Below are 16,696 nucleotides of genomic sequence, written 5' to 3' on the forward strand. Positions count from 1 at the left end.
CTCTCTCTCTCTCTCTCTCTCTCTCTCTCTCTCTCTCTCTCTCTCTCCCCATCACTCTCTCTTGTCTGTGGTCTTCACTTCTTTTCTCTCCAATCCAGCTGTAATGGGTAAAGGTCAGTATGTCTGCTCTCTCCTCTTGTGCTGTCAGTGTTCATGTCTGTTGCTGTGGTACTTATTAGCGCCTAATGAGCAGTCGGCACAGCACTGAAACAGCTGGTGGAGAAAAAAACGCAGACACAAGAGGAAAGAAGATGGCCTCAGACTCAGCAAATTCAACCAGCATCTATTTCCTATCGATAAATCTGATTTTAAAAGTTGTAGGAATCAAATAAAATCATGTGGAATTTGGATTGTTTATTGGTGTTGTAATTTTTATTTGCTGTAGTACATGCTGTCATGTTAGTATAAAGGTCACAAAGACATGAGGAACAGCTTCACAACTTTCAATGTGACAAGAAAACAGATGCAGTCAAGTTCCAGAAACTCTTCTTCATGTTTATATTTTTTTAAACACACATTCCTGTAATTTATACTTGACTTGAATATCCCCTTTCACAAGTGGAAAACGGGAAACTAACACATTTACAAATGAATTAGGCTTGAATGCTGTATTTTTGTTGATGTGTTGGAGCATAATGCACAAGCATGTTATGGTCCAACAAGACTAACTCCAGCCATGCCACTCGAAACTTTTACACCAGGATTTTGGGGCGAACTTTGCGATCAACTAATCGATTAACTGATCAATTGTTGCAGCTACGTTCTATTTGCAGGGTGTTTGGTGTTGTGGACATTTGCTCACTGGAATTATTTCTACTGGGACAGGACAGAGCTTTTGTAAAAGCTACAAGTGTCTTGTCATTGAGATATTTCTCTCTATCTCGGACTGACGGGCATTACCAACTGTCGCCCTATACAACTTTCATGAGTAAAAAAAAAAAAAAAAGCATCTGTCCAACAGCGCTTAGGTAGAGCATCCTAATGGGGTTCACAGTACGTTGTGTTCATTTGCAATGTCAGGATAAAGTAGCTTGTGTCCACGTGTTCACTTCAGGCTGTGCGTCTGAAATGTTGTAACGATTTGTGTTGCCCTCATGTCAGCATGATATCATCTTTGCAACACACTTTTGGCTGGCTGTTTTTATTGTGTGTGTGTGTGTGTGTGTGCTCTCTGTAGGGGAGAAATCTCTCCATCTGCTGTTAGGGCACCATGGATTTGCTTTTCCCTGACTCGGCACTTCTTCTTAAACACTCACTCTTTAAATACATACAGGCGCACACACACCCTTCTCAGTATTCAAAGTGTCATTATCTTGTTGCAGCCTTTTCCATCACCTCCAATGCTTCATAATCAGGTCCTGCCATAGTTCTCGTCTCACTCTCACGCCAGCATCGTCCAAACTAGAAATAACATTGCAGCTGGATGATGGAACAAAGGTCGGCTACTGTTTTGAGGCACAACTCTCACTTTCTGTCTGTCTTTCATCCTCTGCAGTCTCTCTTACTCTTGCAATGACAAAAACCAAGTGTCTTTTCTTTCAGACAGTTCTTATCTTACCTTCTGACTTTCAACAGGTTCAACATATCTGAATAAAAACTCATCCAACGGATCATGAGGGGTGATGTTTATTTCCTTTTCGGAACCGTTTAGAACTGAACTTCTGAGCTTAATTTAGAAAAGAGTCTTAAAAGGATTGTGCCAAAAGATTAAATTAGGAATTTGAGCACAGGACATTGACTGGACACCAGCAAAATAATGTGGAGTTTATTGGAATATATCAGTTTTTGTTTTGAATGTTTAAAGGTGAGTGAAAAGATCAAATATCAGGATGGAAATCAGACTTTAAAATTATTTTTGAAGCAATGTACTTTCTCTCCTCCTCTCTCATGGCATAAACACATTACTAGTCCTTTTTATACCTCCAGACCTTTTAATAGACTGGATGTGTTTACATGCCATTTTTTTCTCTTCCCTTAACAGAAGTATACAGTAGACTTGCCTACTGCTTGGTGAACAGCATCTTCTTGAAGCAGGAAAGACATTTGTTTTATGCCTATAGAAAATCAGTTTAACAAATCTGCTCCTTTTGAATGCATTTTAAACTGAAAAGTAAAATGTAAAAAATGACCAGTCACACTGTAGCAGTCAAAAGATTATTTAAATATATATAGTGGTATTATTTTCACATAATCTGCATATTTTTCCATTATAGTCTGCTATTGCACAGACAGACGTCCTCCAGGCTTGTACAGTAATCTCATACATCCCTATATATGTCCTCCCCAGCTGCTGCAACAGCTGTCGCCAGGACAGAAAGGAGGCATGTTTACCCTGAAAATCATACGAGGGAGGTTAGCGCTGCAAATCACTGTTGAAAAGACAAACGCTCAGCTCAGTGATTTTAGGTCATATCAGTGGGGAAATGGGAGTGAAGGATTTGTCAGCATATTCCACTCACCCTCATAGTAGCGTCACCTTGGTAGTCCCATAAAAATCATGAGCAGATGTATTAAATGTCAGGACGCATCTTGACACTTCAGTTGTAGAAAGTCATCAAATTGCTTTAAATACCATCCTGGTGCTGCACAGTCAAATCCATTTCCTCCATATGTGTGCATCTAATACACTTAATGTCTTTGATTATGAGGATTTATTATTTGTCACCATGAAACCAGAGGAAGATGTATTACAGCAGGGGTGTCAAACTCATCTTCACTCCGGGCCACATCAGCATCATGGTTTCCCTCAAAGGGCCGGTTGTAACTGTAAGACTGTATAACTGTAACTACTCCTAACATATTGTTAAATAACTCTCTGCTTTTGATTATTGTTTATTCAAGTGTAAAAATATTGTACATGTAGTTATATAAATGTAAAATGATATTTAAGCACATTTCTGTTATTATAACATAAATCATTTTAATTTAGGGTTAATAAACCCACATTACTCTATCAAAGATCAAACTATTAAAGAAAATAACAAAGACAAATATCATCAAACACAAGTTATTACATTAACTTTGTTCAAAGCTATTGTTGTCACCTCTCTGCATCACTAATGTCCCTCCCTGCCGTCGTCCCGTGCATGGCAGCTACATCCAAGAGCTCCTCACTGAGAGTCAGGTCTGCCTTGAGCCTCTTATGCACATTGGTAGATGATGTATCTCGTCTCTTAGCTAGCTGTGTTGTTAGATTGCTGCTAGTTCCTGAACTCGGTCTGCGATGGTGTTTCTTCACAAACTGACATTTGTAAAAGTCTGTATCTGGTCAGAGCTCACCTGCTCACGTACCTTTAGCATGCACTGGGCTGTAGCTTTTGTAAATATATTCTGCTGTGATTGCAGTCTGCCTTTTAATTCTTGGACAATTTGATGTTTTTCTTGGAGGCTAAATTTAGCTCCGTGTTTGGTGTCAAAATGCCGACATGAATTGTATCCTTCATCACCGACACGCATCATAACACAGAAGACAGACCGTTTGTTCTCCTTGAAGCACAGACATATATTCGCTTTCCCATCTTAAATTACATCTTCTTCCCTCTGCATCAATTTTTCTCTTCGTGGACATTTTGGGATTATTTGTCGATCTTTTTCAACTCAATCACTTGTTGGAAAACCTCTTTACGGGCTGTTGCCTCTCCTGTTCACCTCAGTGATAGTTTTAATGTCGGTACACAGACAACATGCTATCTCATAATTTCAACTTTCTATCTCATAATTTCAACCATGGGGATATTTTTATTTTCAAGTTTAACTTAATTTTTTTTTTCCAAAATTAAAAAAAAAAAAAAACTTTTTTTTTTTTTGCTGGTGGATTCGCGGGCCACATAAAATGACGTGGCGGGCCGGATTCGACCCGCGGGCCTTGAGTTTGACACGTGTGTATTACAGGGTTTTAAATCTGTGAGCATGTAAATAGACTTAAATCAAAGCCAGAAATTGGATAAACTATGTTTATACTAAAGCAGGGTTTCCTCTGAATGTGGTAACTACTAATGACTTTAGAAACAAAGCATTCATTAATATACCTTCCAAGTATCTTAACCCTTCTCTTTAGCATTCCTGTCTGCAAATCCCTTACCACAAATCTATGGACAACAAGCATTTTGTATTCTTATCCAAACTGTGAGATTTTGTATTGGCCAGCTTTAAAATCGTAGCACAAGAGCGTCTACTCCAGATTATAAATTCACAGTTTTAAAGATTAATTTCAAATAGGTTGTAATGAATCCATTTCACTACTGCAATTTGTCTGTCGATCTCTGCTCTTACTTCTGTCACCTCTGCCTGCCTCTGCATCTCCGCTCTACACACACACACACACACACACACACACACACACACACACACACACACACACACCCCTACACCCCTCATCATTAACACAGACTTTTTCTCTCTGCCCCTGTGCAGGAGCTGGAGGTTGGTCCCCTCTCGTCTCAGACAGATACCAGTGGTTGGAGGTTGATCTGGGGAGGCGGACCCGGATCACTGCTGTTGCTACGCAGGGACGCTACGGCAGCTCTGATTGGCTGACGGCTTACCTGTTGATGTTCAGCGACACAGGACACAACTGGAGACAACACCGGCAGGAAGACAGCTTAGGGGTAACTCTCCTGCAATAATCATTAATCAAAACAGTACAAACAGGAAAAGCACAGCTAATCTGCAAAAGCTAATACGTTTAAAAAAAAAAACCTAATGTCGACGGATTACTTTTCTTTTCATTGTTTAGGAACATGACATATACATTCAGTGGTCAAATTGTCCCAACTCCTGTTTTTTTAATGTTCCATGTTTCTAAAATGACTCTGTAGCTCACACCATGATGAGGATGCAGTAACTTTAAACAATATCATTATTTGATATTCAAACAGCTATGAAGACAGCTTCGGAGGTAGTGCAGCTCAAAACTCTAGTGCATTGAAGTTAAAATAAATTTGGCCTTACTATCATAGACATAATTTACATGATCTGTGGGGACTGGTACTGCCTGCAGCGGCAAGCCTGCTCACCAGGAGACTTTCACTCCTTATTAATAATGGATGGCACAATAAAAGGAACCTGGGCAGGGCTCTGTTGACTACATGGAGCTGCTGTCAAACAGTTGAACCTCTGCTGACGGGAGGCTGGTGTCGTTGTTAGAGAGACTGCCTGATGTACAAAAAGTCACAGCTTTGATTCCTGCAGAGGCGAAGGTGTCCATCAGTCTCTGAGCAAGACGCTGATGGTACGCTTGCCAGCTCAGTCATTGTGAGCCAGTCTTGATAAGAGTGTCAGCTCAGTGTCTAAAATGTAAATGTGAATGAGGAAGCTGACTGAGACATGCATGTGGTGATTTGAATATTCTGTAGTGCAGCTGATAATCAAGCTCATGTATGAAGTCCTCCCTGCGGCAGGGAGAAATAACATCTCAGGCACTTTCCTCCGATTTTAATGTGTGTGTATTCCCCCAGTGGGTTTTTGCTCTCAAAATCCTTATTTTCCTGCATTTTATAGCATTTTTAAAAGCTCATAACCATTCCATGTTTCAGTAAAGAGAGAGAATACTGGTCTACACTGATGTTTGTGATAAAGCAACTGTATGTCAGAATGATAGGAAGCCATGCAGGCCTCTGTTGATTGAACAGCATTAGATTTGATTCAGAGGCAGTCAAGCATCTCCTCTCTCCTTTATGGAAGACAGTGCACCCTTCTTGTAGCAGTAGCAGCCCGGAGAACAGCTTTTGATTTAGATTTGACAGGATGCGATTTTCTCATAGTGAAGGATATAAACTCTCTGAAGCCCGGGAGTCATCACTAAAAAGAGAAAGAACAGGGTATGGCTTCTAAAAGCTTAAAAACCTGTTGGTTTGACACCAGATTAGCTCTCGGTGTGTTTCTAAAGCTCCATATATTAGTCAGGCCAGCTTAGCGTGTCAGTTAAGGGGAAGATTTGACTGCAAAAACAGCTGTATCAGTTTCAGCTTCACACTGACTTCGCAGCTTAGATGCTCCCTATTTCTCCCTTTGCTCTGGTGGAATATAAATGCTTAAATTTACTTAAGTACTGTACTTAAGTGTGATTTTGAGGTAGGCCTGTTTTTTTTAATTTTGAGGTGCTACTTTATACTAATCCACTACAAGGCAAATATTCTATATTTTATCTATTTATTTGAAAGCTATAGTCAGTAGTTGCTTTTGAGATGAAGATTTTACTTTGTAACATTGGATTCATTCATGTACATTGCATTCTTAAGAGCATATAAGTTTGTCCGGGTCCCCAGTGTTGGAATGTAACTCAGAACATTTACTGTACTGAAGTACCATTTAGAGCTACTTGTGCTTTACCTGAGTATTTCTATGTCCTGCTACTTTAAACTTCTGCTCCCACACATTTCAAGTGGATAGTACAGCACTCATTTCGTCAGTTTTGCTGCATTGTGCATTTCCCCATTAGCCTCCCACTGCAGAGCTCCAGAGCTCTCCATGGCTGGCACACATAATGGAACATTGCACTTCCTTATGAAGAAATGTTTACATGTCACTGTATTATATTGCACAGTGTATTGTTTGTTTAAGTAGCCGACTAAGTGTATATTTAATCGGCTTCATTGTATCATGTCCATTGTATCACATCATGCCTCACAACCTTCAGCAAAAACACCAAGTTTTTGCGAGACGCCATCGTTATCAGCTCGTAATTTGCCGATAATATGTATGTACTTTTACTTGAGGAACAATTTGAATGCAGAATTTTAACTTGTGTTGGAGTATTTTTACAGTATGGTATTACTGCCGAGTACTTCTTCTACACCTGGTCGCCCCTCCTCCTCCTCTCATGCTCTACCTTTCTCTCTCTCCTTGACTGAGGATTTGTAAGAGGCTACTCCTATTTCTAAAAATGCTCAGGCAAGTAAATGAGATGCTGCTCTCTGAAGCCTCCTCGGCAGGAAACAGAGCTGTTTGTTGAGCTTAACGCTCCGCTGCCCAGCCGGCTCAGCCCTTCAAAGCGCTGAAGACGGCACTGAGATCACAATTACGCAGGACCAGGGAAGACAATTTCACTCACATAGCCACATCACTGCACACTCAGGACACACACTCTCAAGGAGGGAGGACAGACACAGAGCACATACACACAAAAGCACAAATGCAGCTTCTTAATTTTTCCCTCCCCAATGCATGTGTTGGTCTACAGCTGGGGTTAGTGATTCATTTCTTTAAAATAATCTATAATATGACTTATTCTTATCTCTCATAAACAACACTGTATTGCACACCCTTGCACATTTAGTTAACAATAGATGTTGACAACATTTTGTGAAATTATCTCTGTATTTAACCTCTTTGCACAGAAAACACTATTATACCATTTCTGACATATTTTTTTGGTGCATGTTAATACAAGACTTACACATTTACATCTGGATTTACATTTCAATTGCAATCTTTTAATTTGACCCGTAGGCCTTGAACAGAAAAAAATATTTGTCAATGTGATTTTGATAGAATTTTCTATGGGATATTCTGGTTTAGAAATACGGATTTCCTTGCATTGGTACTGGTTGAAAACTATGTATTGACTTTTTTTGGGGCTTGGGACTCATCATATTTCTCTGTATATGGTCCAAAAACAAAAAAGTGTGGCCACCCCTGGTCCTACAGTGTGTGAGCTGTTTGCCTGTCAAGCAGATAATCCTACTGGATTCCCACAGGCAGCTGATTGGGAAAATAGAGCCTGTTAGTCTTTGGAGAGAGGCTTGATACAGAGACAGAATAGGTCCCACAGTTATCGATCACTGGACAGAGGGAGGGAGAGACATCATCAGCAGTTAAGGTCAATGGTCTGTGAGCCTAAAGTTTAAAAACGCAGAGAGACTGTCTTTGGATCCAGGAGGTTAGAGAGTTTTTATGCACGGGAAGTAGTTCATCTATTTCTTTTTAGGATTGTTTCATTACAAACATATTTTCATATCATATTTTTGGTCAAAAGAAAGATTGTAGCTTTTATCCTCTAGGAAGGCTGCAAAACGTCAAATTGAACACATTCCGCTGGTTAGCAACATGATGAGCATTAAAGTACAACTTCAGCAACCAGTAAAATATGGAGGGTTGGATGTAAAATTGAGGCAAACTAGCATGTTCTGTCGTTTCAGGCTTTCCCAGGTAACAGTAATGCAGACACTGTGGTCCAGTACAAGCTGAAACAGCCGGTGATAGCTCGCTACCTCCGCCTAATTCCTCTGGACTGGAACCCCACTGGGAGGATTGGACTCAGACTGGAGATGTATGGATGTCGTTATAGTAAGTCTGATACCTTTAATTGACTTCTTTGTCAGTTTTGTCTTGTGCCTTAAAAAAAGGTCTCTGGACTCAAATGAAGATATAAACCTGAAGTGATGTAACTTTATTTTCAATTTTCCAGTTCAGGTTTATTAACATTGTAGCATTTGTAATATAAAAGTTAAATTAAAAATATATGATAATACCATAGAAATATTAAATAAAGAAATATTCATTATTTTAGAACATTTAGGCATTCGGTGACGTAGATCTAAGATGCTGCATGCAATGAGAAAATAAACAATAGTCATTTTGAGGCATTCGTTTTCTCCACCATATACAAACGGAGACGTCGTAGCCTGTGCTGTCCTTCATACTGCATCGAATACTGGGCTGGTTTTGACAGGAAATTGAGTTCATTGTTTCATGGCACAAAGACAGATTACTGTTTGGTTCAAACAGACTCCAGTTCTTCTTTTCATACTTAACAGTGTTTTCGCTTGTCACATCTTAGAAGAGTTGTGATAAAGGTGCATAGCATATTTTTATGTTGGAAACAGAACATCAGTTTTTAATTGGAGCTTTGAGGAAAACACTGATGATTCTGGTAACACATTGTTTTTTTAGCTCACAGATTCACATGAATTCTGCTTTTACAGCAATACATATTTTTGCTAATGTATCATCAGTATAGCAGACACTAGACCATGTGGTTTAATTACAGTGTTTGAAGCCTTTGTACATTAAAGGGCCAATGGTTTTCTCGCTCAGTAGAAACTGTATTCAGAGAGGAAATCAATACCTTAAAACAATAAAAATACACTCTTGCAGTATAAATGATGGGCTGTGTATTTTTGAGGTTTACAGTGACCACATTGTCTCATAGAGTTTTCAATGAGAATAGAACTAAAATGAAAACTTTTTCGTACATGACAAATTCTTCCGCTGTGAAATACAAGCGATTCCAGCATTTGCGGTCATTGCAACAAACACTCCAATTTGTTTCTGTTCAATTCATTCTGTAGCTTCGGACGTGGCCAACTTTGACGGCAGCAGCAGCCTGGTCTACAGGCGGAGTGTACGGCCGATCTGGAAGCCGATGGAGTTTGTCTCTCTGAAGTTTAAAACCCTCAAGAATTCTGGGACGCTGCTTCATGCGGAGGGAAACAGAGATCACAGCCTCACTTTGGTGTTGGAGAAGGGACGGCTGCTGCTCTACCACCAACAAGGTATCAGCGTTACTCTTCCAATATGTAGATACGATAAGTCAAATGATTCCCAGGGGAAATTCACATGAAACAGATAAAGAACTGTTTGAATGAAATAAAAAATAAATAAAAAAGCAATTAAGGAAATTAGAGGCGCTCTAAAAAGCTATGGTAAATGACCTAATGCTGTATAAGAGCATTGTGCAAACATTTACGCAAAAGAAATCCATGCAGTCGTGCAACTTCTGAAGCCAAGTTGTATGTACTACACAGTAAAATATAAGTTGGGTGTGAGTGATAAACTCAGTACACATAATAAGATATAAATGTATATAATATAATATATATGTAGTGTATCATACATACAGTATACAATACTCTCCTATGAAATATATTTGAAAGAAATGGAAGCAAATACCGTGATATAGCAAATAATATAAAAATAAAATGTATACAGTCATATACTAGTCGAATGGTGTTAACTTTTACTCGTATATGACTGAACCCAACAAATCAAGAACTAATGTATTTAATAATATGGAGTTATATTAAATACAAACGGTATATTGCTGTCAAATCTGTGTGAATGTCATTGTTGTGTGTACTTGCTGCAAACAATGAGCTCAGAGCTTTATAATCTCGTCTTCTTCTTATGTACTCAATATATACTTCTGCCATCTTCTTGATAAAGATTATATCTCGAAAAAATAAAAAATAAATTGCAATCTCTTTAACACAATGTCTGGTTTTAGTGGGGCTGTAGATGAGTACGTGGATGGATCTTGGTGTAAGGCTGCTGAAACTTTGGATATTTGAATTTATCAAGTGTTTTGGAACTTGGACGTCTTTTTTGAAAGCTGCAGCTTTATCTATCTGTTAATTTCTCTCTGAGTAAATGTCGGCTAAATGCCTAAACTGTACAGTGTATGTGTGAATGCACTCTCTCTGCTCACCCACCTCTATATAAGGAATTTAACATCTCACACATTGTTGTCCCAACAATGAAATGGAGGCAGCTTCAAGTCGGTCTCTGTCCATCTGCTTGATTGCTTGTGTGTTTGTCAGATGTGATTTGTAAGATACAACTGATCCAATTTTGAGGAAACTCGGGGGTATTACGCTTCTCTCTGCTTATGCTGATTAACTCAGTACAGTGTTTACTTGTTTATCCATATGTCGCAAGCAATATCTCAGACAAAACTAATCAGACTTTGAATAAACTTGGGGAATTGGTGCTGTTCACCATTGCAGGCGTGTAATTGCAGGTCAGTGACTGTAGAGGAAGACAGCATCATTTGTGAGGGAAAACATGTTTTGTCTTGACTTAGTTTTTTCCCCAGACGTTTTCTCACTTTCCCTCGATCAACTGTGTCTCTCTCTTCCTCGCATTGTTTCTCTCTGTTTGACAGCTGCTTTCATATCCGCTCTTTTACTCTATCACTCACTAATAGGCTTACCGCGGTCGGATACGGACTCAGATGCTGTCCTAACCGGACCCGGACGTATAACTGATGGATATTTGAGAATTATACATGTTGGAGGAGCGCTTCTATTTTAACCTGCGCAGCTTTTCTAACCTTTACCACACTCGTTTAGCAGTCCAGGAAACACATCGACCAATTGCATGCGATGTAATTCATCTCATGTGACGCTACTCAGCCAATCGAATATGTGTATTCCAAAATGCAGCGTGAGTCGAGTGAGATTCACACACAGAAGGGGAGAGACAGGGCGAGAGAGAGAGCAGTGGGAGAAGTAAGTGAGTCGGAGAAGCAATTTCACATGGCATACTTTAAAAAGAGAACAGTGGACCATGAAAACACAGCTTTTAACAAAGAATGGACGGACTCTTATTTGTTCATTCTTCCTGCTGGTGCTGCAAATCCACTCTGTCTCATATGTTCAGATACTGTGGCCATTATTAAATGCGCCAATGTGAAACGCCACTATGAGACCAAACATAAATCTTTTGAGCAAACGTACCCACTCCAATCTGAACTGAGGGCAAGATGTTGAGATGTGTAGAGATTGTTTATTATAAAGTTGACTGAGACCGTTATGATGTGAAATGGATTTAACAAAAGAGAAGAAAAAAGTTAACTCCAGCCAAACTCTTTCATTTTTCATTTTCATTCATTTTTCTAAAATCAAACACTTTCTTTTAAGATGCAAGTATTTCAAAAGTTATTTTTTGTGTATTTTATTTTTAGATGGAGCCAAAATTTTACTTGAAATAAGAGAAGAATATTTATTTATGTATTTCTATGTATTATTTATAATCCATCCAGTTAAATTTAAAAACTGAGAATAATAATTGTTGAAATATAATTGATATGTACTTTCTTTATTTGATTTTGACAGTTGTTGACTACACAGAGACGTTGTTACTACTACTAGGCTTCCTGAATATACAGTATCTGGCACTAAATAGCGCAAGTTAGATATTATTTTAATGTTCCGGACCTTTGCACGAGGAGATTTTCTCAATCTGGACATTTTAGAATTTAAATTGAATACCCCTGCCCTAAAGCATACCTTATCTCCTGTCAGAAGGCCTAGTAAATGTGTGATAGCACAATCTGATACAAATCTGCAGGACCTAATAATAGGTCAAAAATCTTTAACATTAGTACTGGGCTTGGGAATGCCTACCAAACGTTAGGCTAATTTCACCATGTGGAAAAATGTTTAAAATGGTGTGCAGTGGTAAGGAAGGACAATCTGTTACATGCAGACTTTTTTTTTTTTCATCTTGTTTCAGTGATTTGGGGCATGAGAGAATTGTTCCTGGGAATTTAGCTGTAATGTTAGCGCTATATACTGTATTCACTTCACCTGTTAATGACACGCTGCACTTTGATTTGAAAATGGAGCCCATGTCTGATTAAGGCACATTTAATGCAAGCTATTTGTTTTATTAGTGATTTAGCTGGCATTCTATGAGTTTTTAGATAACTGACGTAAGATATGACAGGAAATGAGAGAGAAATGGTGAATGAAATGTAATTTTGGCCCCCTAAGGGGCGCAAACTGGGATGTTACAGAGGTCAGTGACTTAGTTCCCAATGTTAATTTTAGCATGGAATGCAGTTGGAAGAAATGTCTGCAGTGGAAAGGTTGATCCACTAAGATTAAAGTAATGACATTTCAAAGTTGTATTTGAGCATGTTCAAGTAACTACAACAGTTGCATTGTATATAATGATCTTTGAAGAAGACATCTTTCATTCACTACATTAGATTAGATTCACTTTATCGTCCACCTCAGCGGAAATTTGTCTTTGGCTTCTCTGCGGGGAAAAACCTTTGAGTTCATGTCACTTTCAGGCTCCCTGAGCCACATCTTTATGTCTGTTTAATACAACAGTAACATGTCTGCGACCAAGTTTTTCCCTGAAATGATGTTTGAAGAGGGAAAATTATGGGACTGTTAGCAAGTTTCCTTTATGAAATATAATGAACAAGTTCAGTCACAGTTGATCCCCAGAGTTTCCCATCTGGGGATTTTGGCAAGCTTGCAAGAACGGGCACTTGGAAAGCTGTGCTCAACTCATTTCCTTCACGCTTCCCACCACTGGCGATGTAGGTGTTGGACCCTCCCTGCATTCCATCAACGTAGCTGGTCACACTGCATTTTAACATCTGTTAAAACTAAAAGCAGTCATTGCAATTACGTGTAATGCTTACCTATCTGACTGCTGCCCTATCTCTTCATTGTTTGGTTTCTCAAACAACCACACACAATAGCCAATATTTGCTGCATTATGCTCTGCATTGGTTGATTTAATAATTTATCTATGCGGTGGCAGTAGTTGTGCTATGCCTTCTTTACTGTAGAGACTGGATTTCACTTGGTTGGAAATCTGGCCCCAGTAGAGAAGAGGCATTATCTGCTACAGCAATCAGTCTGACATCGGCTTTCTGAACGACGCCTGTCACATCTCCCTGCTAGACCTGAGGTGATAGTCAACAAACTGCTCAACCAACTCCGCGTAGCCGGGAACTAATCTAAACAGTGTTCGTTTTTTTGTATTGGAGCTGAGATTATATTGACATATGATAATCCAGTGATGTAGCCAATACTGAAAAAAAAAAAGAAAATCTATCACAGTACTGTTATTGCATGCTTCACTTTCTGGCTCTTGTTGTTTCCCTGCCTGCCTGGCTGCCCCCCTTTGTTTTTCCATTGTTATTTATTACAGCTTTTCTCATATGTGGCCCCAATTCTGCCCCTGCTATATTTTTTTTTCAGTGGTGATTATTTGCCTTTTCAATTGCATGCTCTTTGTCTTTCTCTCCTTTCTCTCTTTCACACATCCCGTATCTCCCTCACACTCTCCCTGGAGTTTGCAGACTGCAGACAATGTAATTTAGATCAATTGCTTGGAGCATCCACCGTGAGCCACAGCCTGCTCCTCCACCGTCAGCTCTTGGCTCAAGAGAAGAAAAGAAAAGAAGCTTAAACTAGGGTAGCAAAGATAAAACCTGAAGATTGAATGCATTCAATCTTCAATATCCATAGCTCCAGCGTGTGGGCTATTCTCTGGGGCTCTTCATACTTTATCTCTCCCATTTGGCAGCCTGATCCCGTTGGTCCTGGGCCTCTCTTTGTGATCCATGTGGCATCAAGAGATTAACAAGCTGTCTGAGACACAAGAGCTAAAGATGGCAAACGTTGGCTAACATTGAGCATCAGGGATGTGTGTAGCTTATAAACACAAACATAAAGAGCTCGGCTAGAGCAGATGTGCTTTTGTCAGACACTGTGTAACTACTATTAGCATAATTTAATGATGATGAAAAACAGCAAGACAAACATATATGCAGTATAGCAAATAGATAAATACAACAGTAAGATAGTAAAGCCCCCTCTATCCTGTGATTGCCCAAGCAGTTGAAATGAATTGGTTGGCTCATTAGAATGTATGTCCGCTATCCAAAACAATCACATATCCTCTCTGCTTTACATTTATCAAAGTGTCAGTTTGCTCTAATGTAGCAAAACTGCTTCATAATTCAGTTCACTTCTGAACTGTCACAGGGAAGCTGTAATCCACAACAGTAAATGCACCAAGGGCTGGTGTGTCCCGCTCAAGTGCATTCTGGACGAGTGGTGTTAAGTATTGCTGACTGAATCAGGATGGCATTGGAGACGCGTGCAGGCCAAGTTGAACGTTAAGCGAAATCCAGTCTTTTCTCTGGATCAGGACATATTGTGGTTGGTTTCTGGATGCTGGCTGTGTTGTGGTGCAGATAGCCCTGAATAATTCAGATTTTACAGTTATGAAACATCCTCATGATCACATATCATTTCACTTACCGCTTTAGATGAATCTCTCTGTACAAAGTGTGCCTGTTGAGAAAACAGAAGACAATGAATCATGGTAATTACTGTTGCATTTGCGTACTCTACTCCACTTTTTTTTGAACAGTGATTTACAGTGAGCGTCCAGGCGTTTCTGTTGTTAGCAGCCTCATACGAATTTCAGTAAGCAGCCTCTGTATTTTCAGAGCCTGAAATTGCTAAAATAGCCATGGGACTCTTACTGTAACACACTCCCCTGCTGGATAATAAGTTGCTTACTGTTGATCCTTCTGTGTGCAGCAGCAATACGGTTTGTATCTCAAAATAAAGATAAGCTACACATATAGCTAAACAGTCAGGGGAATGTAAATGATTTGCCTCTGACGATGGTGGAGAAGAGAGACATTTTGTTTTGACATTTTTGAAAAGCAACATTTTGTGACATGTTTGCCTTTATTTGTGATAGTGGATAGTAGAGAGGTGACAGACAATAAGGGTAGAGAGGAGGGACGACATGCAGCAAAGGTCCATGGTCTGACTCAAACCAGGGACATCGTGATTACATGGTCAGTTTTAAACTCTTTGTCAGGATGTAAGTCGACAAATTCTACCCAGACTTGCTGATAAACATTTGCCTTATTTGGTTGTGAAGCTGTAGCAGTGACTAAATCTGCCCACAGATGGACTGTCTGTTAGAATCTCTATTTGTTTTACAAATGTCATCAAGTGTTAAAAGATATAAATACCTTGTTTAAGTCCAATTCTTTTTTATGTATTATTTACCCTATGTCTGTTTATAAAAATGCTTTGGCTACATGTTTTTTTTTTGTTTTTTTTTATCAAAACAGCATGCCGTATTAATACCATATTAATTGAACTGAAGAGACAGACCTGACACATGAAGTGACATTCCTCCCATGAATTTAACTGTGCTGTTTCCTTTTCTCCCCAGTTTGTTTAATGGTGATAAATTCAATTCCTAACTATGACTAAAGCTGAGAATTGGTTTAGAGAAAATACATCATTTTTATAGTCTAGCTGTATTTCAAATAATGGCACCACGTGACGCTAAAATGCTGAAACAATTATGACAGTCACTCCTGATAAGACCTGTCATTGTCGTCCTTCATAAACAGATTTACAGCTTGAGCAAAGAGCCTTAATGGAGTAGCAGACAGAATATGATTAGGTGATATTGCCTCAGGGAGCTGTCTGGAACACTAGACTCCTGGAAAGTGGAAAGTAGTGTTCAGCGTAGACTTCATAGCTTAAAGACAAGAACATTCAATATTAGCCTACTCAATATGATGTAATATAATATTGTGCCCCTTCTTGGACAAATAAGGCAACGGCAAGTTTGGGTGCTCTCAGACTGAACCTCCTTCCTGACAGCGTCCTCACAGGCGTGAAGGTGAGGAGAGGAAAAGAGAAGAGAATTAAGACTGGAAGGGAGAGAGAGTTTCATGAATGAAAGTGTTTCTATAATTGTTTTACCTCAGACTTCTTGTATCGATCACCACCTCTCTATTTCCAGTTATTCAGGTTGCAACACAATGCATCACCTCATCAAATGGCATTGAAGAAATAGTTAGACATTTGGGAAATGCTGTTATCAGCTCTCTTGTCTGTGCATTAAGTGTGGAACCGGAGCCAGGTTTATCTTAGCTTAGCATAAAAACTGGAAGCAGACGATAAACGTGGCTCCATCTAAAGTTCCCTACTGCCTTAAAAGCGTGAGTTAACTAAACTTAACTTGAGTTGTTTGTTCAAAGTGGGCTCATGACTTGTGAAAATGTAAAACTAGCTGAATTAAGCAACGTCAACCCATCCATGATCTTATTAGACAAAATTGTCTGGGAGTGTGATGATGTACATTACAATCATTTAGCGGACGCTTTTATCCAAAGCGACTTACAATT

The 16,696-nt window shown here is 39.2% G+C and overlaps 1 protein-coding gene across 2 annotated transcripts in view; it reads left to right on the forward strand.

Moving 5' to 3' along the window:
* LOC116390124 (contactin-associated protein-like 4) overlaps nt 1-16,696 on the forward strand; it is an 80,782-nt gene that overhangs the window by 26,046 nt on the left and 38,040 nt on the right. For both annotated transcript variants that reach the window (XM_031859449.1, XM_031859450.1), the window contains exons 3-5: nt 4,414-4,607; nt 8,139-8,286; nt 9,291-9,494. In XM_031859449.1, the coding sequence (XP_031715309.1) occupies nt 4,414-4,607; nt 8,139-8,286; nt 9,291-9,494 (546 nt within the window). The remainder of the gene's footprint in view (nt 1-4,413; nt 4,608-8,138; nt 8,287-9,290; nt 9,495-16,696) is intronic.

Source organism: Anarrhichthys ocellatus, unplaced genomic scaffold (assembly GCF_004355925.1).
Source record: "Anarrhichthys ocellatus isolate YVR2014 unplaced genomic scaffold, GSC_Weel_1.0 scaffold22, whole genome shotgun sequence".
Lineage (NCBI taxonomy): Eukaryota > Metazoa > Chordata > Actinopteri > Perciformes > Anarhichadidae > Anarrhichthys > Anarrhichthys ocellatus.